This window comes from Podarcis liolepis, assembly GCF_965112155.1.
Source record: "Podarcis liolepis genome assembly, chromosome: 2".
Classification (NCBI taxonomy): Eukaryota; Metazoa; Chordata; class Lepidosauria; order Squamata; family Lacertidae; genus Podarcis; species Podarcis liolepis.
Genome location: NC_139555.1, coordinates 110,844,345 through 110,869,627, shown reverse-complemented (window position 1 = coordinate 110,869,627; position 25,283 = coordinate 110,844,345). Strand labels below are relative to the sequence as shown.

The following is a 25,283-nucleotide window of genomic DNA, read 5'->3' as shown; positions in this document are numbered from 1 at the left end:
TGTCGCTGTTGTGGCGGCGGCAGTGCCTGTGATGGGGGAGTTATGGTGGTGGTGAAGAAGAAGAAGAAGAAGAAGAAGAAGAAGAAGAAGAAGAAGAAGAAAAGTAGTAGTAGTAGTAGTAGTAGTAGTAGTAGTAGTAGTAGTTTGGATTTGATATCCCACTATATCACTACCCAAAGGAGTCTCAAAGCAGCTAACAATCTCCTTTCCCTTCCTCCCCAAAATAAACACTCTGTGAGGTGAGTGGGGCTGAGAGACTTCAGAGAAGTGTGACTGGCCCAAGGTAACCCAGCAGCTGCATGTGGAGGAACGGGGAAGCGAACCCGGTTCACCAGATTACGAGTCTACTGCTCTTAACCACTACACCACACGGGCTCTCACTGGTAAGAGGTGCAGCAGCTCTTGGGAAGCCTCCACCGCTGTCGACGCTTCCTTGCCCAGCCAGCTACTACCGCCACTTCCTGTGGTGGGTGCTTGGCAATGAGAAGTGGGCATGACACAGGCCGCACCGCCTCTGAGAGAGCTTGCTCCCAAGGCAAGTTGCTTCACTCTGATGCATAGCTGTCAACTTTTCCCTTTCCTTGCGAGGAATCCTATTTGGAATAAGGGAATTCCCCTTTAAAAAGGGAAACGTTGACAGCTATGCTCTGATGAGAGACCTGGCTCTCAGCTCCACACTCTGCTTCCTTTCCGCTGCTTTTTTTAAGTGAATGAAGCGGTTCAAGGTTTGGAATCAGTCCAAGGCGCCTCTCCAAGACGAGGCTGTTTCTGCCCTAATCTGACCTGCAGGAGATCACTTGCTGGCTGCTGCTGGTGCTTCTCCTCCATCTCCTGCATGATCCTTTCGAGAGAGGAGAGTTTCCAGGAGAGCCTGGCCAGGTGCTCCTCCCTCTTCTTTGCAATCTCCATCTCCACCTCCGCCATCTGAGCCAGAAGAACCTGCTCCTGCTCTTCCAGAAACTGCCGTAATTGTCCGAACATTTCGGCCGTCTTCTGTTTTTCCATTTCTGTTAAAAGCTAAAAGAAGCATTTGGAAAGAGGAGGAAAAGCAGATGTCTTTAGAACATCAAGAGGTAGGTTATGGGAATCATCATCATCATCATCTGTTAAATATGTATACTGTTATGTACTGAAGTTCTCACCCTGGGCCAGCAGGGGGATACTGTAGATAGTTATGCAAATAAGGGATTGAAAGTGACGTTCAGTGATTGGATAGTTTTAGAAAATTGTTAGTTACGTTGTACTGGAGCTCTATATAAGCAGGCTGACTGAACCCTTCGGTTCAGTTCTGTCCTGGCCTGTGAATAAACAAGAGCTGTTTGAAGAATCGCTGTGTCGTCTGATAGGTTCACCCACAACTTAACATATATTGCCCTTCATCTGAAGATCCCAGGGGAGAATTCCACTGGAAGGGCACCTCAGATATTCTACAGACCACAATCAACACCCAGTCTTATTCAGGCACTTCAGTAAACAAGTTGGGGTATAGCAGGGACAAGTACTCAAGGCCTATCCCTTCCCCAATGCCATTTCTGTTACGTTCCAACTCATGGAAGTCAATGTTTTGAGTCTTCTGTGTGTGTCAGATCTTTTCAGACTGTAAGCCTGAGGGCAGGAACCATCTCAGTACTGATTTTTGTAAAGACGGAGGGCCTTTTTGGGCTATAAACACCAGAAAGAAAATGGGATGGGAACCTACGCAGACATAAAAGTGTTGCTACAAAAGTACTGCCTTGAACGTTGAGGGGGGAGGCCGGAATCCGGGGTCCTCAGCCCCCTCACATATTTACTTTAACACTTAAAGAGGGTGGGTGTTTCCTAAAGATTTACAAGAGCCCAAACTTAGAAAGGCCTTTCATTAAGAATTTTTACAGGAGACCAGGGGTGGATCTACATTGATCTGCTAAACTTTTTAAAAAAAATATAACGTTCCATAATCCTGAATTGCAATTTTCCATTATTGGAGGCTCGCTCTGGCGTCACATTTTAATAACACATTTTAAAGTTATAAACGACGAGTGTAGATCTGCCCCAGGACAATTCCAAACAACAGATAGCTCTGCAAAGCAGGACAGAAGAACTTTTGGGATGCCTCCATTTCATATTACTCCAGAAAAGAATCATATTTGTTGATTCAAGTACTTGTTCCCCTTGCAGCAGTAGTTGAAAATGAGGCGACGCTTACAAGCAGGTCTCTGCTTTCTCTTTCCGTGTCGGCTTTGTATGCCAGAATTTTCTCTCTCTCTTTCCTCAGTACCTCCAGGCGAGTACAGATCAGATCCTGAGGAGAAAATAAGAGCTCAAGTGGGTGGGTGAGAAAGAGGAGAGAGGAGGTGAAAAAGAGGCTTGTTTGCTTCCTGCCAACCTCTTCCAGTGTCTGGGGATACCTCTGGCCTCACAGCCTCTGGAAACAGACACTGACCATCAGGTAAGAATTATGAACATAAGAAGCGCCTGCTGGATCAAGCCAATGGATCAGGCCAGTCTCCTCTTCTCACAGTGGCCAACTACAAATGCCTGTGGGAATCTGACACTAGTTTTACTTCAGTAGCACATTCACAGCACAGGGGGGAAGACAGAACACAAAATGAATACAGTGGTACCTCTGATTGCGAACGGGATCCGTTCCGGAGCCCCATTCGCAACATAAGCAGAATGCAACCCGCGTCTCTACGTGCGCGGGTCGTGATTTGCCGCTTCTGCGCATGCGCATGACGTCATTTTGAGCATCTGCGCATGCGCGAGCGGTGAAACCCAGAAGTAACCCTTTCTGGTACTTCCAGGTCACCACGGGACGCAACCTGAAAAGACGTAACCTGAACCGAACGTAACAAGAGGTATGACTGTACATACACAGAGACACACTGACACACTGCCCTGTTTGCAGGTAGGGCCCCGAAGGACTGTGAAAAAGTGGGAAGGAGTCAGTGGCAGGTGAGAGATCAACCCCAAGCAGTTGAGGGAGCTTGTTGCTGATGGCATCCCTGTCTCGGGAGACAATGGAGGAGTGCACCTTTGGTGGTGAAGTCAAACTGTTGGAGGGTTACAGCGCCTGCTGTGGCTGTAGAGACTGATACGGGAGAGACATGTTTTGTTGCAGCCGGGGCAGATGAAGGCGTCCAGTTTTGCTGTTACAAATGTGCACCATGGTGTTTCTTCTCTCTGCACTCCTCCCAGGAGTCATCCTTACTCTAGTCACTGCTATGGATACACAACCTGACTCTCTTAGGCTCTGCGATCATCTGCAAGGGATTCCCAGACGATGGGGTTAATGTTGCCACATTTGCAGACATCTTTGTAACGCATAGTTGGCCTGCCAAGGGGCCTAGGGCCTGGAGCCAGCTCCCCACAAGGGCCTTACACCCCCTCCCTGTTTCTCTATTGCAGATAGGAATTGAGTGAAAAAAGAAAGGTTGACATGGTTTTTTCGAGACATGGCGGAAGAGACGGCACTTGTCACTTGCCAGGCAACAAAACATTCACCTATAACCAGGCCTTTGGCTTATTAATATTCAATGACCTTTTGAAAGTGTTTGTGGGAGAAGGGTTACTGGTTTGTTTTTGTTAAGGGTAGGTAGCCGTGTTGGTCTGCTGTAGTCGAAACAAACAAACAAACAAAATTCCTTCCAGTAGCACCTTAGAGACTAACTGACCAACTAAGATACCTGAAGAAGTGTGCATGCACACAAAAGCTCATACCAATAACAAACTTAGTTGGTCTCTAAGGTGCTACTGGAAGAATTTTTTAAAAAATTTGGTTTGTTTTTGTTCTTGTTTTTATTATGTATTTTTTGTTCTCATTTTGTATTTTGATGTTATGAACCATCCTGTGATCTTCGTATGAAGGGTGGTGTACAAATTAATTAATTGGATTAATTGATTGATATAATAATAATTTTGACCAAACTGCGGGAGGCAGTGGAAGACAGGAGTGCCTGGCGTGCTCTGGTCCATGGGGTCACGAAGAGTTGGACACGACTAAACGTCTAAACAACAACAACAACAACAACAACAACAATATGTTATCTAGGTGGAGCTAGTTAGAAAGTTCCATCAAATGCATGTGTTTAGCTGTTGGAACATCCTGAGTTAAGTTGCTCATCTGATAGCGCTTGAGATTGTTTTCCAGTTCCCTTGCTTTCCCTTCTTGCCACAGGTCCCCCCAAAAATCCTCTCTCTGAGGCTGACTGTTTCCACTTTGGTACCCTGGCACCAATTGGGAGCCTAGCAGGGAGGGAAAGAGTTAATGTAAGGCTTCCCCCATGTACTTATTTACATACCAAAATGCAAGAATGTAAACGGGTGAATCCACAGAAAACTTCCCATAAAAAGGCATCAACAGCTATTCGCACACACCACTAAGATCCAGAATGATTTCCTCCTACCTTGTTTCCATGTTCCTTGGATTTATCGCATGCCCCACAGATGAGGGGCTTGTGGTCTTTGCGGGAGAGTTTCTGGGGCTCCTGGAGCATCTCACAGACTCCCTGCTCTCCTCCTTCCCCCTTTCCGCCCTGGAGGTCGAGCTTCCTGGCTATTTCCACCACATTTGCCAGCTGCCGGTTGGGCTGGACGCTGTTCCGCTGAGCCGCATATCTGCACTGAGGACACGACGCCCCAGTTTCCAGCTCCCCCCAGTACCGGGTCAGGCAGGCTCGGCAGAAGTTGTGCCCGCACCCGGAGATGATCACTGGATCCTGGAAATATTCCAGGCAGATGGGGCAAGTGGCTTCATGGCAGAGATCCTGGATGGGATTTGCACCACCACCACCACCAGCAGCAGCCATGGCTGTGAATGACGCTGGAATGAAATCATCAACACAGCCAACGACCAGCCTCTTAAAGGGGACTCCTGTTTAAATGATGGGCACGAATGAAGAAACATTTAGGAAATTCTGTCTATATGTTACAACTCAGCCATTATTTTAAAATTAAAGCCAACAAATTTTTCCAGCAAAGCCCCCATGCACACCTTAAAGAAGCCCGATCGCTGAATAATTGATGCTTTTGAATTCTGGTGCTGGAGGAGACTCTTGAGAGTCCCATGGACTGCAAGAAGATCAAACCTCTCCATTCTGCAGGAAATCAGCCCTGAGTGCTCACTGGAAGGACAGATCCTGAAGCTGAGGCTCCAATACTTTGGCCACCTCATGAGAAGAGAAGACTCCCTGGAAAAGACCCTGATGTTGGGAAAGATGGAGGGCACAAGGAGAAGGGGACGACAGAGGACGAGATGGTCGGACAGTGTTCTTGAAGCTACCAGCATGAGTTTGACCAAACTGTGGGAGGCAGTGGAAGACAGGAGTGCCTGGCGTGCTCTGGCCCAGGGGGTCACAAAGAGTCGGACACGACTAAACAACTGAACAACAACACCACCTTCCCAGCTGTCAGTCACTGCACACAGAATGCCAAATTTGCTTTGCCTAGCCTGTAACTTCTATTTTGTTACAGGAGCTGCAGAGTCTTTTTTTATTTTCTTGCTGCCATCTACTAATTGGAGCAAAAATGGACTTGATGGCCAAACTGCTGCAGTGCACTTCATTTCATGGTGTTACCTGCTGAAACACTTGATGCTACAAGACCCCCAAATTGTGTGTTTTTTGTGGCACGTTCAAGGAACCCCATCTTTGAATCAAGCAGGGGCTGTGTAAGCACAGGGATGCAGGTGGTACTGTGGTCTAAACCACCAAGTCTCCTGGGCTTGTGGATCGGAAGGTTGGCGGTTCAAATCCCCGCGACAGAGTGAGCTCTCGTTGCTCTGTCCTAGCTCCTGCCAACCTAGCAATTCAAAAGTACACCAGGACAAGTAGATAAATAGGTACCACTGTGGCGGGAAGGTAAATGGTGTTTCCTTGCGCTCTGGTTTCCATCACGTTGTCCCATTGCACCAGAAGCAGTTTAGTCATGACCTGGAAAGCTGTCTGTGGACAAATGCCGGCTCCCTCGGCCTGAAATGAGATGAGCGTCACAACCCCATACAGTGGATGCTCGGGTTGCGAATGTGATCAGTGCGGGAAGCACGTCCACAACCCGCAGCACCACGTCTGTGCACGAGTGGGTCACGATTCTGTGCACACGCAAAGCATGATTTAGCGCTTCTGCGCATGTGCAAGCGCCAAAACCCAGAAGTAACTCATTCCAGTACTTCTGGGTTTGGCGCGGTGCGCAACCCGAAATTGCACAACCCAAAGCATCTGTAACCTGAGGTATGACTGCAATCCCCTTTGGCTGCTCTTAGCATTCCAGGGGTCCTTTATCTTTTACCATACTATAAAAACAATGGGTTGTATTCAGCTTAGCACTAAGGAGATTGTTCCATCAATGCAAGCAATTGAACTTACCTGACAGAAAGAGCTCCCGTCTGCTCCCCTTGCATACTCTCTATTGAGGGTTCTACCAGCGCTTCATAGTTTTTTATTGTTTTGTTTTTTTGCAGAGGGAAACATGGAACCCTGAGAACTATCATTTATCCTGCAATTCCCAGCACCCTTAACAAACCAGTTTCTAGAATTCGGAGGCGGGGGGAGGCATGTGATTTAAATGGATGGTGTGTATGCAGCCTTTCACAGACACATCTAGACCTCAGGAAGAGGCTGAGCAGTTTTGAATTTGAGAATATCTATGTAATTTTATCGAATTTATTCTTATTGTTTGTTTGCCATCTTGGATAAATGCTTCTGCTTGGTCCTATCTTCAGGCATGTGTGTGAAGATTGCTACTCAGAGATCCAGATTTGGGTTGTATGTTTTCCTGGCTCAAGGCTTCAGCCAGAGCAGGATATAGGAGAGAAAACAAGCCCAATTCAAATCAAGGGTTGTGAAGTCAGTAGTTAGGATTAGGTATGAACACGCGGCACTTTGTTCTTTCTTCGAAGCATTGTAACAGCTCAAAGGCACAATTCAAAGTGTTGGTCCTGACCTTTAAGGCTCTAAACGGCCTCAGCCCAGTATACCTGAAGGAGCGTCTCCACCCCCATCATTCAGCCCGGACACTGAGGTTCGGCTCCAAGGGCCTTTTGGCAGTTCTCTTATTGCAAGAAGTGAAGTTACAGGGAACCAGGCAGAGGGCCTTCTCGGTGGTGGCGCCCACCCTGTGGAATGCCCATCAGATGTCGAGGAAATAAACAACTATCTGACTTTTAGAAGACATCTGAAGGCAGCCCTGTTTAGGGAAGTTTTTAATGTTTGAAGAAGGTAACTCTCCAGTCATCCCATGTCTGTTCCGTGAATAAAACAGCAGTTTTAGTCTGTTGCAACAAAAACACCACCAAGACATCTTAAAAGACTAACACTTTTATTCAGCCACAATGTGGATGTACATATCAAGAAAGGAGGGGGACATTGTCGTTACAAAAGGAATTACTCCGTCACATTAGTCTCCAGAACACATTTGGAAAGAAAAAAAGAAAGCTCCTGAGAAAATCCAGTTGGTGTGTGGTACACGCCCAAATGGTAACATACATAAAGTGAACCCTGGGCCAATTATTCTCTCTCTCTCAGCCTAGCCTCCTTCACAGAGTTGTAACTATGAATTGGGATGGGGAGAATAATGTACAATCCAATCCACCCCAGCGTTTTGAGGGAAGGGTGAGATATGAGAGAGGAAAGTGAAATAGGCTGAAATCATAAACACCTTTGCGAAGCAGTATTGAACAGGATTTTACCTCAGAGTAAGTGTGCTCTGAAAGCAGAATTGGGGGTCCTGAAAGACTGCCTGTATAAAAGCTCTTCTACCGTTGCTTAGGATAAAGCGTTACTTTCAATTAGATTACGTCTCCTTTTTAAAGAAATAAATTGCCGAGGGAAATCTGGGAAAGGGCAGGCAAAGAAAAACAGACTCCGGTTTCAGTTAGGTTCAGAGACTTTGACTAGAAGCTGGTCTGGGCCTTTGCAGAGCTATCATAGGTGCTCTTGTCCAATAAAAAGTTTGACTTAAAAAAACCTGGACAGTAACACCAGAAAATCCTATGATTTAGGAAATGATGGCGATATACCCCTTTTCAGACAGCCGAAAGAAGGGGAATGCATCTCGTCCTCCAAAATTGACATCTTTGAATTCAGTGAGCTCAGCTCCCGAATCGGCGTCATAAAACACTAGCTGTCCCACCCTGCAGTTCAGAACAACTCGGATCCTCTGGATCTCCTCACTGAAAGGCAGAGAGTGATCCCGGTAACATGAGGGGCAGGAGGCCCAATGTTCCCCATCCCACCTCCCAACTTGCCATATCTCATTTCTCTTTGGAGTTGAGGAACCATTCTTCTGGGAGACTCCCACAGCCCAGTCTCCTTCACTTCCCAAAAAGACCTGCCAGGTATATCTGCCCCCTCTGAGGGCCTGGGAGCCCATCACAAAAGGCCAGTCGTCATAGATTCTCTCAGGATTTGTGGACAGATCTGGATCTTTGCCTCCGTGTCTCACACTTTTGAAATCCTTTGACATGATGAGTTGGGGACTAGCCGTCTTTGGATCCAGTGTTATAGTTTCTGAAGGGATTGGGGAAATAAAAAGCATAATTAAGGGCTTTGTTTCAACTTATGATATTTTTGACAGTAAGAGCTGTTTGACGGTGGAACAGACTTCCTCAAGAGATGCTGGACTCCCTGCCCTTGGAGGTTTTCAAACAGAGGTTTGATGGCCATCTGTCATGGATGATCTAGTTGAGATTCCTGCAATGCGGGGGGGTGGGGGTGGAATAAAGGACCCTTGGTTCCCTTCCAGCTTTACAATTCTATGTTCCTATGTGTGCAAATCTGTTTACTATACATATATATGTGAATGACTAAATTATGCCTTGCCACATACTGGATATTTTGGGGGAGGAAATCAGATGCTACCTAAAGGCTCAAAGTCACATTTCTCATGCTCTCTTGCTTCAGCCGCTTTTCTCTCAGCCCAGCTCTGATGCTGCAAGCGGACCTGGGCTGAGGGAAAATGCTAGAAAGTCTGTGAGGATGTGCTTGTGATTGACAGGAGCATTCCAAAGCAGTAAAGAATCCATTAGGAGTGAGGGAAGAGCAGTTAGGAAATAGGAATTTGAAGTCTGTGAGGGAAGGGAAAGAGAATGCAAAGGCTGTATCTGTATACCTATAAAGCACTATGAAAAGAAACGTTATAAAAGCTCACAATGGAAATTCTTGGGATTTCAGCTCTATGGCACCATCTGGTGCCACACTGTTATAACGCATTTATAACATCGTAAGTTGACAAATGCAGATGAATCCAAAGAGAGAGACTCAAGTTTCAGGATTTATAGTTAGGTGTATGTGCTATAGCATATATTGGTCACCAAGGTAACCTACCGTATTTTGCGCCCCATAAGACGCTCCGGCCCATAAGACGCACCTAGTTTTTTTGGGGGGAAATAAAGAAAAAAAATTTATTCCCCCCCCAGGTGCGGGGCTGGAAGAACCAGGTCGGGGAACAGTGGGAAGGCACGCTCTGCCTCCCCGCTGTCCCCCGAGCTTGTGGGGCTGGCGATGGGCAGAGCTGTGCTGATCCCGGGATGGCAGGCAGCTCTGCGCCGCCATGCGGAGCGGGGCGGGACTTAGCGCCCCGCTCCGGATGGCGGCGCAGAGCTGCGCTGGTCCCAGGACCGCAGGCAGCTCTGCGCGGCCACCGGGAGCGGGGCGGAGCTTCGCCCCTGGCTCCCGGTGGCCGGGCAGAGCTGTGCTGGTCCCAGGACCGCAGGAAGCTCTGCGCGGCCCCCGGGAGCGGGGTCGGAGCTTCTCCCCTGGCTCCCGGTGGCCGGGCAGACCTGCGCTGGTCCCGGGACTGCAGGCAGCTCTGCGCAACCCTCGGAGCTGGTCTCCCGAGGGTTGCGCAGAGCTTCCTGAAGCCTGGAGAGCGAGAGGGGTCGGTGCGCACCGACCCCCCTTGCTCTCCAGCCTTCAGCGAAAGCCTGCATTCGCCCCATAGGACGCAGGCACATTTCCCCTTCATTTTTGGAGGGGGGAAAGTGCGTCTTATGGGGCGAAAAATACGGTAATTCTTCTTCAGTGTCTTTTGATTAGTCACTTTACAACAACTCTCATTCCTCTGAGATAAAACTCTGAGGTAAAATTTCAACAGAAACGTCTCTCAGTCAAGGAATGACACTTGCCACAAAGGAGTACAGCCAAGACCGCAAGTGATGGCCTCAGCAGGGCCCAGCCCTCACAATAAGCCCTTAGGTGGCTTTAAAAGAGGATTAGACAAATTTGTGGAATGAGTTTAGCAATGGCTACTAATCATTTTGGATCAAAAGTGCAATACCTCTGAGTACCATTGGCTAGACAACAAGAGCAGAAAATGGCTTTTGCCCTCATCTGTCATATTGGTTTGTCTGTTAGCTTCGCATTTGGGCGGCTCTTAAGATATCGTAACAAAACTTTGCATTATGGTTCCCAAGATGAAGGAAGTTTTTATACAGTTGGATGCCATTTTGAACCAAAATGGAGGACAGAATCTTTCAAAACTGCACCAATGTTAAAAGCTGTACTGATTTATTTGGTTTCGTAGAATTCCCAAGCAATGCAGTCTATGAGGCTGTCCTGTGTCCTGCGTGTGGACAACTTATGGGTTAATCTGTTTAACATTCCTAAACTGGCAACCCCCATAAAACACAAATAACAACTTTCTGCAAAAAAAAGACGTCCCTATCCCTTCTGTGAATTTGGTCCTCCACCAGTCCCCAAAATTACCTGTGGCTGCATTAAATCCAGTTAGACTACCTGGAGGCCGGGATGGGGGGAGAGAAAAGAAAACAGAGATAAAATGTCACACAATTGTATTTGTCGCAAAAAATATTTTTAAAATCCATCCATCACTTCCTTTAATAGATAAACTGAGTGCTGACTGAAACAAGAATGTGCCTACAAGGAACAAGACAGGGGTTTCAGCATGCTTAATGTAACTCTGGGGTTTGCTGAAGCACAAATTTCAAAACACACACACACACAAAACAACAACAACAACAACAAGGAAAATATGCACACTCAATAGCTTCAGAATACCGAGTCTCTGTTGGAAAACAAACTAAATAGAATATGTGGGATGGAATGTCCTGCTCCCTCTGCTTAGGAGTAAATACTGGCAGCCCAAAAGTGCACGAAGGCCTTCTGTGTAGCTACACAGCATCATTCGCCAACTCCTGGATCCCTCTTACCTGAATTCTGCTGCCTCCCCATCACTCACCCAGGTCCATGTAAATTATGCTGGGGTGGGAGAAAGCACGGTTGATAGGTCTAAAGGGAAGCTCTGGGAGAAACACTCCAGCAAGAAATCTCCCCACACTGAAGTTGTTGGACTACTACTCACACAAGTCTCAGCCAGTCAGCCAGGCCAATGGTCAGGGATGATAGGAGTTGTAGTCCAGCAACACAGGTGTGTGTGTGTGTGTGTGTGTGTGTGTGTGGATACACAGGTCCCAACCACTGTGCGTGAGGAAAGGACACTGCTACATTTCTTTCCAGAAGCCCCACACTAACCTAGAGTTTTTCACACCAACATCTGCAAGATCATTTAGATCATCTGGAAGTTGTACTTATGGCACCAACCTCTTCAGAATATCATAGGGCAGGGGTGCCCAAGCTTTTTCCAAAGAAGGCCAGATTAGATGAAGTGAACACGCGTGAGGGCCGGACAAACTTGTTGACCTTTTTGGGATTGAAGTTGAGCTTTTTTTCTAGGATTGATGTTGTTGAACTTTTTACCCCAGGAAATAAACTGCCGCTGTGGCCGGATTAAACCCAAAGGCCCCCAAAATGGACTTTGAACGTGCCTGTCATAGGGTGATGACCCTGAAACGGACATTTTCTGTCGCTGCCTCTATATTATGGAATGCCCTTCCTCTGCCGTAGACGAAGCAGGAATCATCAATTGCTTCAGACATCTTGTAAAGATTTGCTTTTCCTGATGCATAACATCAGACCCTGTTTTATGCGTTTGAGAAATCTGAATTCCTGTTTTATTTGTGTGGGATTCAATGCTAGTCTCACCCAGAGTAGACCCATTAAAGTTAATAGACATGACCAACTTAGTTTCATTGATTTCAGTGGGTCTGTTTCAAGCAGGCCCTAGTCAGATATATACTTTCATGATACTGTTTTATTGGGTTTTGACTGTACTATTGTTTTAATGATACTGTTTGTTTTTCTATTTTGCACTGATATAAGAGATTTCAAAAATACCAGGTGGTTTATAAATGCTTTTAAATAAAAATAATATCCAGTATAAAATCCTTGCAGCTATTCGTTAATACAATCGCAGGGAGCCTCCAACCAGTGGACCTTATTAGGCCTCCCGGGTTTGGCACTTAACTAAACAGCATTGTATGACATCAGCTACAGAAAAAAACTCAAACACAATTCATGCCAAAGCTGCTGCTGCTGCTCAGCAGTTAAGTCAGCCAACCTCAAATGACATCACAAAGATTGACAGGTGGCTGGTCTCTCTCACTTTTGGTTCCAACCCCTGTGGCAAGATCCAGTGCCCAGCCCCTGTTTTCATACCCCTTAGCTCCTGCACGATACTATTCAGACAGACATTTCTATCACGAAATTCCTCAATCCTCCACTTCAGCACGGTGTAGAAAAAGAACGGATTCTCAAATTGCTTCTTCTTATCATATCTGGAAAGAAAACAGTATTACCCCTCCATTGATGCAATTCAGAATCCCTAAGGAAAGCACAAGAAAGGTTTGGAATACAATGGAATGGCAGAAAGCCTCATGTCTAAGCCTGAAACTACCTTCTGAGTCCTATTTCTCAGGAATGAGCAGAGCCATTTCAACAAAGCACCCTCAATCTCCATCCTTCTCAAGGTGACCCAGAAGGATAACATGGTAACAAAAGCCACCTGATAGATCCAAGAGAACCAACGGATACTCTTTTTTTAATGTATTTTTATTAAAGATTTTCTTGATTTACAATAGTATGTGCAATGTCTCTCTCTCTTATTTTCCCCCCATGTAACATTTTTTACAAATCGGTTTCATTAGGACATTAGGAAGAAAAGGGGGAAAGAGGTGGGGGGGGAGATGAGTGGGGGGGGGTCGGGTGGAGATGTTTCTATTTTACTTAATATATATGGGGTTTTGTGTCAGCATTGCTTATGCGGCTTCTCTGCTGTTCACTTGCGTTCCTTTGGTGGTGAGAGAGGTTGGGTTTGGCCTAGGGTGTGGTTGTTTGTTTGTGGTTGGCTGTGGTGGTCTTTGTTTTCATGTGTGAGTGGGTGTTTTGGATCAGGTTAGCCATACTAATTTATATGCTGTTGGTGGATTTTTGTTATTGTCTTGTTGGGCTGTGTATGTGATAAAGGCGTCTTCTTCTATTTGTCCCGTGTCAGTTTCAGTTTATTGGTTAATTTTTCTAGTAAGGCTGTTTCCCATACTATTTGGTACCATTGGTCCATGCTTACTCCTGACAGGTCTCTCCAGTGTCTGGTTATGGTGTTTCTGGCTGCTGAAAGTAGGTGGGTTATGAGTTCTTTGTGGTGTAAGTGGGCATTATTGTTTTGGAAGATGTTTTGTAGTGCCAGTTCTGGGGTGATTTCTAATACTTGCTTGGTTATTTTACATATTTCTCGTATGGCTTTTGTCCAGAATAGCTGGATTTGGGGGCACTCCCACCACATGTGGAGGTATGTGCCTGTGGAGGTGCACCCTCTCCAGCATTTTGATGAGGTTCCTGGGCGTATTAGTGCTAGTTTTCTTGGTGAGAACCTACAGGTTATAAGGCCAAGAGATCAGGCTGAAAGCCAAAATGGAAGGGATCTAGATCAGCCGCAATCAGTTTGCACTGTGCCCCATCCACCTCCTAGTGAACATCGTCCACAACTAAGGCAACAAAAGCAATTTCCGTTTCAAAGCCAAACTGAAAAGTAGAAGGAATCTAAAGTGCATGCGAAAGACTCTTGGAGATTGATTTAATGTGATCAGAAAGAGGAGAAAGATGAACACGACACCAAGACTACCATCAGCTGCAGTGCTTTTTTTCTAAAATAATGTTTAGGAGTACTCTCATTTTCCTACTCATATTGAAATACCGCCCCTCAATGAGGCCAAACTTAGATTCACAAAATGTTTAGGGATATGCGTACCTCTGCGTCCCCCCAGGGAAAAAAAACACCACTGATCAGCTGTATTAATAAATGGGGGGTGGGGTAAAATTCAGCAAATAACTAGAAAGCCTTTCTTAAGGCAGGTAAAAAATAAAACAAAACAAAAAACCCCAAGCAAGTGGAAACAGAAGAAAACTATTAGAAACAGGAATGCTGTACAAGGATGAAAAGTGCAATGTGTGGACAAGAAATGAGTGAGATCCACTTACCTCTGCAATATGCTTTTAGCTTCCTACAGAAAGAAGAGGGAAAGAACAGAGATTTCAATATACTATAAAGACTCCTTCAGACTCTGTAGGGACCCAAAGTACAGCATTACCTTATTTAAGCAGATCTAATATGCCATCTAATCAAATGTGCACCTCAATTTTCAAAACCTTGAACCCAAAAAAGTATTTGCTGGTGCCATCAAATCTAATGCGCACCCTAATTTTTGTGACGTAATTTGGCCAAAAAAGCTGCGCATTACATTTGAGTAAATACAGTATATAAAGTAAGAATAATATTAAAAACATAAGTCTCCAGCCCTGAAACAGGACATCAGAAGAATCCTGCTGGATCAGACTGAGGGTTGATCCTCCTGTTTCCAACATGAGGTTGGCAGATTCCTCCATGAAGCCCACAAGCGGGGAATGATGGCAAAAATACCCTAATTAGGAGGGCATTAGGAGCACACACATGACGAGAGAGTTAAAAAAAAACCACACAAACCTATTCTATCAGACTGATCCACAGTGAAGTGAAATTAGAAATTTATCTGGGATGTTGTACGCTACAAACCTCATAAACCACAATCATAAATTTGGGCTCCTTCATATGGTATATATATAAATGGAGAAACACCAAAATATGGAGTTTGCTTTCCTAATGGATAGTTTGTTTCTACTCTTCTTACCCGAAGGAATTCAATTTCTGGCTTCTGACGCACTTCTTCCATATCCTGAATGAAACCTCCAAGACTTGCCAATTCTTCAGAGAACCTGGACAGGCAACTTTTCTTTATCACTGCAAGACACTTCTCCACGTTTACCATATCCTGCAGAAGAAGCTTCTCTTGGTCTCTCAGAGACTGGCATAATTTTCCAAACTCTGCCACTATTTTTCCCTTCTCTTCTTTCATTAGCTCCTGCAACAAACAGAATATAAAGAGCAGAAAATCAGGCCAGCGTAATCCATGTTTGCACCATCAAGAGAGATAGGATTTCATACAAAGGGCATATAAAATGGCATCAACATCCAGAATGGAAGAATTTCCTAAAAACCTATAGGAGTCCATGTTTCTGTGAAATATTCTTATAATTTCTAAAAGAAACCAAGTAATGCTGAGGAACTGGGATGCCTCACGGCTTTTAACCATCTTGTTGGTTCCATTACTTGCTCAGTTCCAACAAACAGTGGTCTCTGGGCTCCTCTGGGAGGCAGAGAGATATAATGTTAATTAATTTAAAAAATCGGCACTTACAAGCAGATCCTGGCTTTCATTTTCCAAGTTCTCTGTATACTGCAGGATGGTTTCTCTCCCCTCCTTCAGAACTTCTAGGCAGCGAAAAATCCGATCCTGTCAATAATAATAACAATAATAGTAATAATAATAGTAGTAGTAATAATAATAATAATAATAATAATAATAATAATAATAATAATAATAATAATTTTATACCCTGCCCTCCCCGGCCATGACCGGGCTCAGGGCGACTAACACTGAATATAAATACAGTAAAAACAGGTGGACTTCCTGCAAGCTCTGCGTTGCTTTTTTGAGCAGCGTGGGGCTTGCATCTGCCCACCACCTCAGCCACCCTACAGCTGAGGGGGAGGCTGCCAAAAGGCTCCACGCAGCACCCCCTGCCTTGGCTTGCCCCACCCCCATGGGCAGCTTGCCCCGCCACGGCTGCAGGACACACAGTGACTAGCTACGCCACTGCTGAGGCATGTGCCCAGTGTTGGGGAAATTTAGCCCACACGGCTGCCATCCCCAAAACGTCATATGCAACGTGATATGTAATAGCGCCGGCACTGGGAAAGTCTCCCTGGCACAGAAATTGCATAGACAGACAGCAACATTCTCCTGAATGGCTGGGGAGTTCTGGCCTATTAAGGCCAGAAGATGGCCTTAATACACAAGCAGTTTGGTATGGGAGCACATATTTCTCCATGCAATTGTGTCTGCAAAGTCACCACATACACCTGGGATCAAATATAAAGCCTTCCCACAAGGAGAGTCTGAATTCTCACCGCCCTCGAACCCTGGGCCTGGATATTTCTGAGAATGTACTATTGGTTATATGCCCAATTCATATCAAATGTCGTATTCTTACCTTGTATTCTTCAACAGCCTGGTCTATGGGAACCACAGCTTTGCATGGGTGCTGTTGTGCGGCGTCACACAGAAGGCAGAAGAAGATTTCGTGATCCTTGCAAAACAAATTCATGGGCGCCTTGTGCGTCACACATTTTGGCCCCTCTAGTCCCATGGAATTCAGCTGCTGAGCAATTTCAACAATGCTTGCTAGAGACCGGTTTGATCTGAAATCCCGCCCGACGGCTGCTCGGCACTGTGGGCACCTGGTTTCTGTGCCAGCCTCCTCCCAGCACGTAGAGATGCATCCTTGGCAGAAGTTGTGTCCGCAGTCTAGAGTCACAGGATCTGCAAAGTAGGCCAGGCAGACAGGGCAAGTGGCTTCAAAGCGAAGCCTCTTCCTGGGGGTCTCAGCCATGGCTTCACTATTGCAGTGCAACACAAAGGAGACAGAGTTCTTTTCTCCTGCACTCAGAAGCAGCCCCAAGGGGAAGAGAGCTCAAAAGGCCCCTATCTCTGCCCTGGAAAGAAACAGCAGCAAGAGAATCAGGTTAGTATTATGTGCACCAATAAAGGAAAATATCGTGTAGTGGTTAAGAGTGGTGGACTCGTAATCTGGTGAACTGGGTTCGATTCCCGCTCCTCCACATGCAGCTGCTGGGTGACCTTGGGCCAGTCACACTTCTCTGAAGTCTCTCAGCCCCACTCACCTCACAGAGCGTTTGTTGTGGGGGAGGAAGGGAAAGGAGAATGTTAGCCACTTTGAGACTCCTTTGGGTAGAGATAAAGCGGGATATGAAATCCAAACTCTTCTTCTTCTTCTTCTTCTTCTTCTTCTTCTTCTTCTTCTTCTTCTTCTTCACCACTCACAGAGGCCGATTCCCACTTTGATACCCCTCTTTACCACTCCTCTTTATTCAGCTTTGATTTGTGTTTTAGGGAGAATGACAAACCTAGACAGCATCTTAAAAAGCAGAGACATCACCTTACCAACAAAGGTCCGTCTAGTTAAAACTTTGGTTTTCCCAGTAGTGATGTATGGAAGTGAAAGCTGGACCATAAAGAAGGCTGATCGCCGAAGAATTGCTGCTTTTGAATTCTGGTGCTGGAGGAGACTCTTGAGAGTCCCATGGACTGCAAGAAGATCAAACCTCTCCATTCTGAAGGAAATCAGCCCTGAGTGCTCACTGGAAGGACAGATCCTGAAGCTGAGGCTCCAATACTTTGGCCACCTCTTGAGAAGAGAAGACTCCCTGGAAAAGAGCCAGATGTTGGGAAAGATGGAGGGCACAAGGAGAAGGGGACGACAGAGGACGAGATGGTTGGACAGTGTTCTCGAAGCTACGAACATGAGTTTGACCAAACTGCGGGAGGTGGTGGAAGACAGGAGTGCCTGGCGTGCTCTAGTCCATGGGGTCATGAAGAGGCGGACACGACTAAACAACAACAACAGATAACAGTGGATTGTTGATGTAATTACAATTTAGTTTGTTGTTCTCATGCTTTGTGTGCAGTGTAAACATAATAGCTGTGTAGGCAAAGAAAGAAACTAAGAACCATTTGGGAGTGCTATCCTCCAGAGTAATACACATAAAGCCTGCTTTTTCCCAACCTTGCTCCTTGTTATTTATTCTTATAGTAGGAGACAGGCTGAAACTCTAGAAAGAGTAGCCTTACTTGTCTATTGCAGTTTTTAAAAAAGTTATCACGTGGAATATGAAAGGCGTGAGATATTTATTTTGCCAGAAACTTAAGTGTATCTTGGTGGACATCACATACAATGAGAAGGTGTAGCAATGCAAGAGATAAAGGCATCACAATGCCATGCAGATGGGGGCCCGGCAAATAAATGGAACTACTGCCCCCAGCTGGTAATGAGCTGGCAAAGCAAGACAAATACCATGCAAAGAGGGGAAATTACTTTTGGTAGTGAGCTAGTCACTCTGATGGTTTCTTTCTTTCTTTCTTTCTTTCTTTCTTTCTTTCTTTTGGTGCCAAATACTTTTTAATGGTTTTCCAAATTTTAACCAATCAATACATCAAATTTGATACATTTTCCCCAGATAAGTTGACTTCCCGCTCTTCTTCCTAGCCGTGTCCCTAAAGGTAAAGGGATCCCCAAAAAACCAGAGGCCTTTCTCTTGGGCATTGTCGGCCAATTGGTGTCAAAGAGGGACAGAACTTTCTTTATGTATGCTACAACAGCAGCAAGAATTCTCATCGCAAAGTATTGGAAGACACAAGACCTACCCACTCTGGAAGAATGGCAGATGAAAGTGATGGACTATATGACATTGGCTGAGATGACTGGCAGAATCCGTGATCAGGGAAAAGAGACGGCGGAAGGAGAATGGAGAAAATTTAAAAGCTATCTTAAGGACTACTATAAACTTGATGAATGCTAGAATGTCGAGGTTTTCAGGGAAAAAAAGGGATACAGTGATATAAGATCAGATTATAGAAAAGATTAAGATGACAGAGGTTGGAAAGGAATATTTAGAAGTTGCTAAAAAATTATGGACATTGGGATGCAGAAAGGGGGGGTATGGGGGAGTCCCGGAAAAGAGGTTTATGAAAAAATGTTAAGAAACTATACATGTTTGTATGTCTTTTTAAGTGTTTGTTTTGTCTTTAAAAAATTCTGTAAAACCAATAAAAATTTTATTAAAAAAATAAATAAATAAAGGTAAAGGGATCCCTGACCATTAGGTCCAGTCGTGGGCGACTCTGGGGTTGCGGCGCTCATCTCGCATTATTGGCCAAGGGAGCCGGCGTACAGCTTCCGGGTCATGTGGCCACCCACGTCCCTACTTTCCCCTATTTTCTGCTTTATATTTGAAATTTATATTCCAATTCACATTTCAACCCTTATATCGAATCCTAAATTGCACATTTTCCTATTTGATTCTTTTTTCTTCTCCCTTTCCTCTTCTCCCTCGGCTGTCTAGTTTTCAATTCCTGCTTGCATACTTAACAATATCTTATTCCCTTACACAGCAAATGAGGTCTCCAGTGACACTCTGGTGGTATCAACCCTGCATATTCCAGTTCAAGAGGTTTGCATGGGATGTTCTCTTTGAAACATGAAATGAATGAATGAATGAATGAATGAAGGCTACTTTTCAATCCTGTTACTGAATAGCAAGGCTCTCCCACTGGTTTCTGAATGTTGCCATTACCAATAGTTGGCTTGTGTCCAGAACCTGCCTTATGTAAAATGGCAAGAGAGTATCTGGAGAGCCCAGCTGAAAAGTAGTCAAGCATCCTACCCCCACCCCGCCAAGTATACAGCTGGATTCCTTTGGGAATCCCACAAGCATGACATGAAGACTGCAGCCCTCTCTGGCTCTTGCCCTTAAGCAACTGGTATTCAGTGGCATACTACCTCTGAAATTTATATACCGCTTATGGCCAAAATAGGCTACTACGCCTCGGTCCAGTATACCTGAAGGAGCGTCTCCACCCCCATCGTTCTACCTGGACACTGTGGTCCAGTGCCGAGGGCCTTCTGGCGGTTCCCTCGCTGTGAGAAGCCAAGTTACAGAAAACCAGGCAGAGGGCCTTCTCGGTAGTGGCACCCGCCCTGTGGAACACCCTCCCACCAGATGTCAAAGAGAAAAATAACTATCAGACTTTTAGAAGACATCTGAAGGCAGCCCTCTTTAGGGAAGCTTTTAATATTTGACGCACTATTGTACTTTAATATTTTGTTGGAAGCCGCCCAGAGTGGCTGGGGAAACCCAGCCAGATGGGCAGGGTATAAATAATAAATTTATCATCATCATCATCATCATCATCATCACCATAGCACAAAAATGAGTTATACAAGCAGTAAAAGATAAACATCCATAAAGAGTATGCACAATAAAACAATCCCAGTGATTATGAAGGAGCTCTATCACCCTCATAACTAATCCTGTTGATGGAATTATACTAAAGGAATGTGGTCAGTGGCTTTGATAAGGAACCCAGCCTAGTGACCATCACCACATCTTGGGGCAGCAAATTCCACATCTTCATTATGCGTTTTGTCAAAGGGTACTGCTTTTCCTCTGGTGGGAATCTATTGCTAAAATGTCATTGGGTGACAAGAGTTCTGTTGGTGCAACATATATATATACACACACATGCATACATACACACCGTATGAGAATTCCTGAATGCCAAGATCCAGCTTTGGGGCAAGTACTCTTTGGCGAGAGAAGCCCAGCAGAAAAGTCACAAAATAAATTTCAAAGTAAGGCATGGAAATATAGGCTGATGGACCTTTAAAATGTGCCCTTCCAAGCGAGTTTCAAAATTTCCCTCTTCCCGCAGCATAGGAAAAGACCACATGCCGGCAAGTTAAAAAACGGTTTACTTACAAACTCTCCAGAGGTCAGAAACATGTGCGTCAGAAAAGTTGCACAGGGAGTAAAATCTAGCTTAGTTACAAAGTGGTGAAAGTTCCTAATTTTTTTTGGATTAGGAACACAACAGTGGCTGGTGAGAGCCATGTGGCTGCTGATCTTGAGCAACCAGCTATAACCTCTGCATATACTAAGCTTCTCAGGCGGGGGGGGGGGTGGACAATTGGCAAGATTGCCTATTTCCTCCCAAGGTAAGGGGACGTGACACAGCTAACCCTGTCAGGACCGCTTACTGTGGAATTAAACCCTTCACAAATTAGTTTGACATAAGCATGTTGGTTAAATGAAGCTGGTTATTCCACAAGTTCTAGTATAGCACCTAGAGAAGATTGTACGCACACTACATGGACTGGCTCTCTTGACAGTGAGCCATTCTCTCCTGCCCTCTACATAAAAAAAAATGGTAAAGGACCCCTGACAGTTAAGTCCAGTCGCCAACGACTCTGGGGTTGCAATGCTCATCTCGCTTTACTGGCCGAGGGAGCTGACGTTTGTCCGCAGTTTTTCCGGGTCATGTGGCCAGCATGACTAAGCTGCTTCTGGCGAAACCAGAACAGTGCACGGAAACACCATTTACCTTCCCGCCGCAGTGGTACCTATTTATTTACTTGCACTGGTGTGCTTTCGAACTGCAAGGTTGGCAGGAGCTGGGACCGAACAATGGGAGCTCACTCCACCATGGGGATTTGAACCACCGACCTTTCGATCGGCAAGTCCAAGGCTCAGTGGCTTACATTAAAAACTTTTACAAATAGTTCACTGGATGATTTTTCTTGTTCCCTTCCTCCCAGGTCTCTGCCTGTTTGCCTTCTGAACTTGGAGGGCAATTTCTTTGAAAGCAGAACAAAATCTCCATAGAACCTCCATTTTATGCAAGCAAAGTAAAAATGCAATCCAAACCCCACAGATTTGGAGAAATCCATAAATACCGTAAATCAAATCTGAATTTCCAATTTTACCTAATGAGTTAAGTAGCATCCTCTGCCGATGTACCAGGATATATGCAAATGTAAGACTTGATTGGCCCTATTTTTTTTTGTCTTCCCTTTAAAAAAAATAATTTGTTTTTGTTAATGCAGCTGAGCCTTTTTAACTGGGCAGGGTTTAGGCCTGAGCACTGTCCTAATCTGGTCCTGGGAGGGATGGGATTGAGCCCTGCCCCCCACTATCAAGCAGTGGCGTAGCGTGGGGGGTGCCAGGGGTGCCAGCCGCACCGGGCGCAACATCTGGGGGGGCGCACTCGCCACCTCCAGAGTCGCCGAAGAGCCTCGGGGCTCAGCTCCTTTGGGAGGAGGGGTCGGGCTGGGTGACCAGGGGGAGTAGCAGGCGCTAGCAAGGAGGTCCGGAGCCGGAGCCTGGCCAGGATCGGGCGCGGGATGGGGCGCAAGAGGGAGGGGAGAGTCGAGCCTGTCCGCCCCGCGAGGACTGCTGCGAAGAGGCGGGAGGGAGAGGAGGCCCCTTGGGAGGAGCGGGCAGGTGCTGGGGCGGCAGTGCCGGGCGGGGGCCGAGGGGTGGGCGCCCCCCTGCGCGGGCATCGCCTCGCCGCCGCCGCGGGCTTGGCTGGGCGACCGGCTGAGGGGAAGCGCCAAACAAGGCCAGGATCCAGGCCCCCGCTCTCCTTATTTGGCACCCATTTCCGGCTCCCGGGTGGCCCCCTCCCACCCGCTCTCGCTACCAGTGGAAAGAGAGACGGAGGAGCAGCGGAACCCGCAGCCTTTGCAGGCGCTGCCGGCCGGGAGAGGGGAGCGCGGCCCCGGCCAGCCGAGGGATCTTGTGGCGAGGAAGGAGCCCAGTCTGCGCCCTCCTTCCCCACAGAGCTGCAGAGGGAAATCAAGGTTCTCCTGCTAGTTTCTCTTCTTCTCTTCCCCCCCCCACTGCGTTACAACCGTGCCCCCCCTCTCGGTGCACATAGCACGATTGCAATCTCTCTCTCCCCCCCCCCCCAAGTTAAACTAATGGAGCAAGCCAGCGCCAAAGATTTGTAGAACTGTGAATACCCGGCCCAGGCAGCAGCAAGAAGCTGGCAGCGGCGGCAGGTTAGGGGTTAGGGGCGCAAATTACTTGCCTTGCCCCGGGTTAGGGGGCGCAAATTACTTGCCTTGCCCCGGGTGCTGACAACCCACGCTACGCCGCTGCTATCAAGGCCACCTTTTGCTCGCCCCCCCCCCCCCAAGCAGACTGGGGGAGGGAAGGAGTTGCATTGCAATCTAAAACTATGCATCCCAGGTTGTGCATAAGGAAACTACAATTTTTTGAGTGTCGGGCAAGCAAATAAGGATAAAAGCGAGGGTGGGAGAATAAAATCTACGATTGCGATTAAACTGAATTAATTCGGTCTGATTTGCAATCATTTGGAAAAAATCAATAAAAATAATTTGGAGGAAATAGATGAGTCGAAACCACATAATAACACGCGGACAAGGCGACAAGCCCAGGCAGCTCTCCTGTACTCCGCCGCAGCAAGCGAAGCCACCTGCAAAATAAAACGCGCGCTTCTCTGAGAATAACTCTCTTAATTGTTTTTTAACTTCACAGGGGAAAGAAAGATCGGGCTACAAACCAGTTCCCAATGCCCAGATTTCGTTTACCCCTCGCTCCCCAACGAACGGCAAAAGCAGCGATTTTAACTGGACGAAGGATCCGGGAACTCCTTTGGTTCAAGCGCCCGGATCTGAAGCAACTCCGGTTACTAGCAAGAGAAAGGAGAAACCTTTCTCCAGCAGGAAACGGCTAGGACTGAGGACTGGCAAACCAGAGAATCGGGTTTGAGAAGGAAACCCTTTTAAAAAGATGAGCATGAGGCAACTTTACTCCCAAAAAGAGGGATGGAAAAGAGGGCGGCACCCATTTAACTGGGGCTGCAACATATGGGGTTGGATTTTTAACACACACACAGCATAGCCAGGATTTTTGTGGGGGGGGGGGGCGCGCAAGACTTTTGTTACAGAACCTACGTGATTGGTCAGTTAAGTATTTCTATTGTTTTACTTGATGGGGGGGCTGCCTCTCTGACCCCCCCCCCGCTACACCAATGACAACCCCCGCCCCCTCTAAAAACACCACGGACTGATACACACATTTATTTAGTTTTTGGAAGAGACCTTTTGACCACCACCTGCGTCGCCGCCCCAGTTTTCCTTTCTGCAGAACGATTTCCAGGAAGCGCGGGTCCCTCGCTTTTATATTGCAAGTGTGTTGGGATTTATTTATGCTTTTTGTTTTTAAAGCGGACGCCCAGGAGACACTGAGTAAGAAGCAATGAGAAAACTGCGGGCAGGAGAAAAGCGGCAGTAATGAACCAGAACCTAAGAAGAGCTTTGCTGGGTTCAAAATACAGCACACGCGCGCACGCCTAAACGAGCAATAAACTCCTACCGATTTAAGTGGCAACCGGCTGAGCCTAAAAACGGGGTCCAGGAGGCGAATTCCCTTTACCTCGAAGCCCGGCAAAAGCAGCTGTCCCAATCTGGCGGAGCAAAGGGGACTCCTTCGGTTCAAGCGCCCAGATCCGGAGCAAGAAGGAGAAGCCGAAACCGGTGGGAGAGAACTCAAAATCCCCGCCACGGAAAAAAGATTCAGTAAATTGCAGCAGCTGATAAGTTGTGAATGGGCAAACGTTCGTGGGCGGGGCGAACTGGCTCCGCGCTGCAACCAATCAGCGGTGCTTAGAACGCCGCCTCGTGAAAAGCTCCGCCTCCCTGTTCCATGTATGGAATGCGGCCGATCGTCACAATAGAGCCAAAGCCGAAGGGAGAGTACGGTAATCCCTCGCAACTCGACTTCCGGCTCGTATGTGAAGTCTTCGCGCGCGGGGCTGGAGGCCAACGTGGCTGCCGGGGTTAAGGTGAGAACCTAACCCAGCAATTTATATCGGCTGCCCCGACGCTGTCGTCACCTCCAGCTGAAATAACCAAACGGGCGGGAAAGCTAGCAAGCACATGTAGGCAGCGGCGTAGCGTGGGTTGTCAGCACCCGGGGCAAGGCAAGTAATTTGCGCCCCCTAACCCGGGGCAAGGCAAGTAATTTGCGCCCCTAACCCCTAACCTGCCGCCGCTGCCAGCTTCTTGCTGCTGCCTGGGCCGGGTATTCACAGTTCTACAAATCTTTGGCGCTGGCTTGCTCCATTAGTTTAACTTGGGGGGGGGGGAGAGAGAGATTGCAATCGTGCTATGTGCACCGAGAGGGGGGGCACGGTTGTAACGCAGTGGGGGGGGGAAGAGAAGAAGAGAAACTAGCAGGAGAACCTTGATTTCCCTCTGCAGCTCTGTGGGGAAGGAGGGCGCAGACTGGGCTCCTTCCTCGCCACAAGATCCCTCGGCTGGCCGGGGCCGCGCTCCCCTCTCCCGGCCGGCAGCGCCTGCAAAGGCTGCGGGTTCCGCTGCTCCTCCGTCTCTCTTTCCACTGGTAGCGAGAGCGGGTGGGAGGGGGCCACCCGGGAGCCGGAAATGGGTGCCAAATAAGGAGAGCGGGGGCCTGGA

General features: G+C 46.9%; 1 protein-coding gene across 1 annotated transcript in view; it reads right to left on the bottom strand.

Annotated features, from left to right (window-relative positions):
• Positions 1–24,409, bottom strand: part of LOC310699262 (zinc finger protein RFP-like) — a 30,190-nt gene extending 5,781 nt beyond the window's left edge. Inside the window, exons 1-11 of the mRNA XM_083486885.1 lie at positions 24,241–24,409; positions 16,416–16,917; positions 15,560–15,655; positions 14,993–15,223; positions 14,307–14,329; positions 12,489–12,607; positions 10,680–10,709; positions 8,292–8,483; positions 4,386–4,852; positions 2,186–2,281; positions 784–1,017 (exon numbers count right to left, since the gene is read on the bottom strand). Coding sequence (XP_083343011.1) covers positions 784–1,017; positions 2,186–2,281; positions 4,386–4,852; positions 8,292–8,483; positions 10,680–10,709; positions 12,489–12,607; positions 14,307–14,329; positions 14,993–15,223; positions 15,560–15,655; positions 16,416–16,814 — 1,887 coding nt within the window. The 5' untranslated portion in view covers positions 16,815–16,917; positions 24,241–24,409. The remainder of the gene's footprint in view (positions 1–783; positions 1,018–2,185; positions 2,282–4,385; positions 4,853–8,291; positions 8,484–10,679; positions 10,710–12,488; positions 12,608–14,306; positions 14,330–14,992; positions 15,224–15,559; positions 15,656–16,415; positions 16,918–24,240) is intronic.
• Positions 24,410–25,283: the final 874 nt, after the last annotated feature.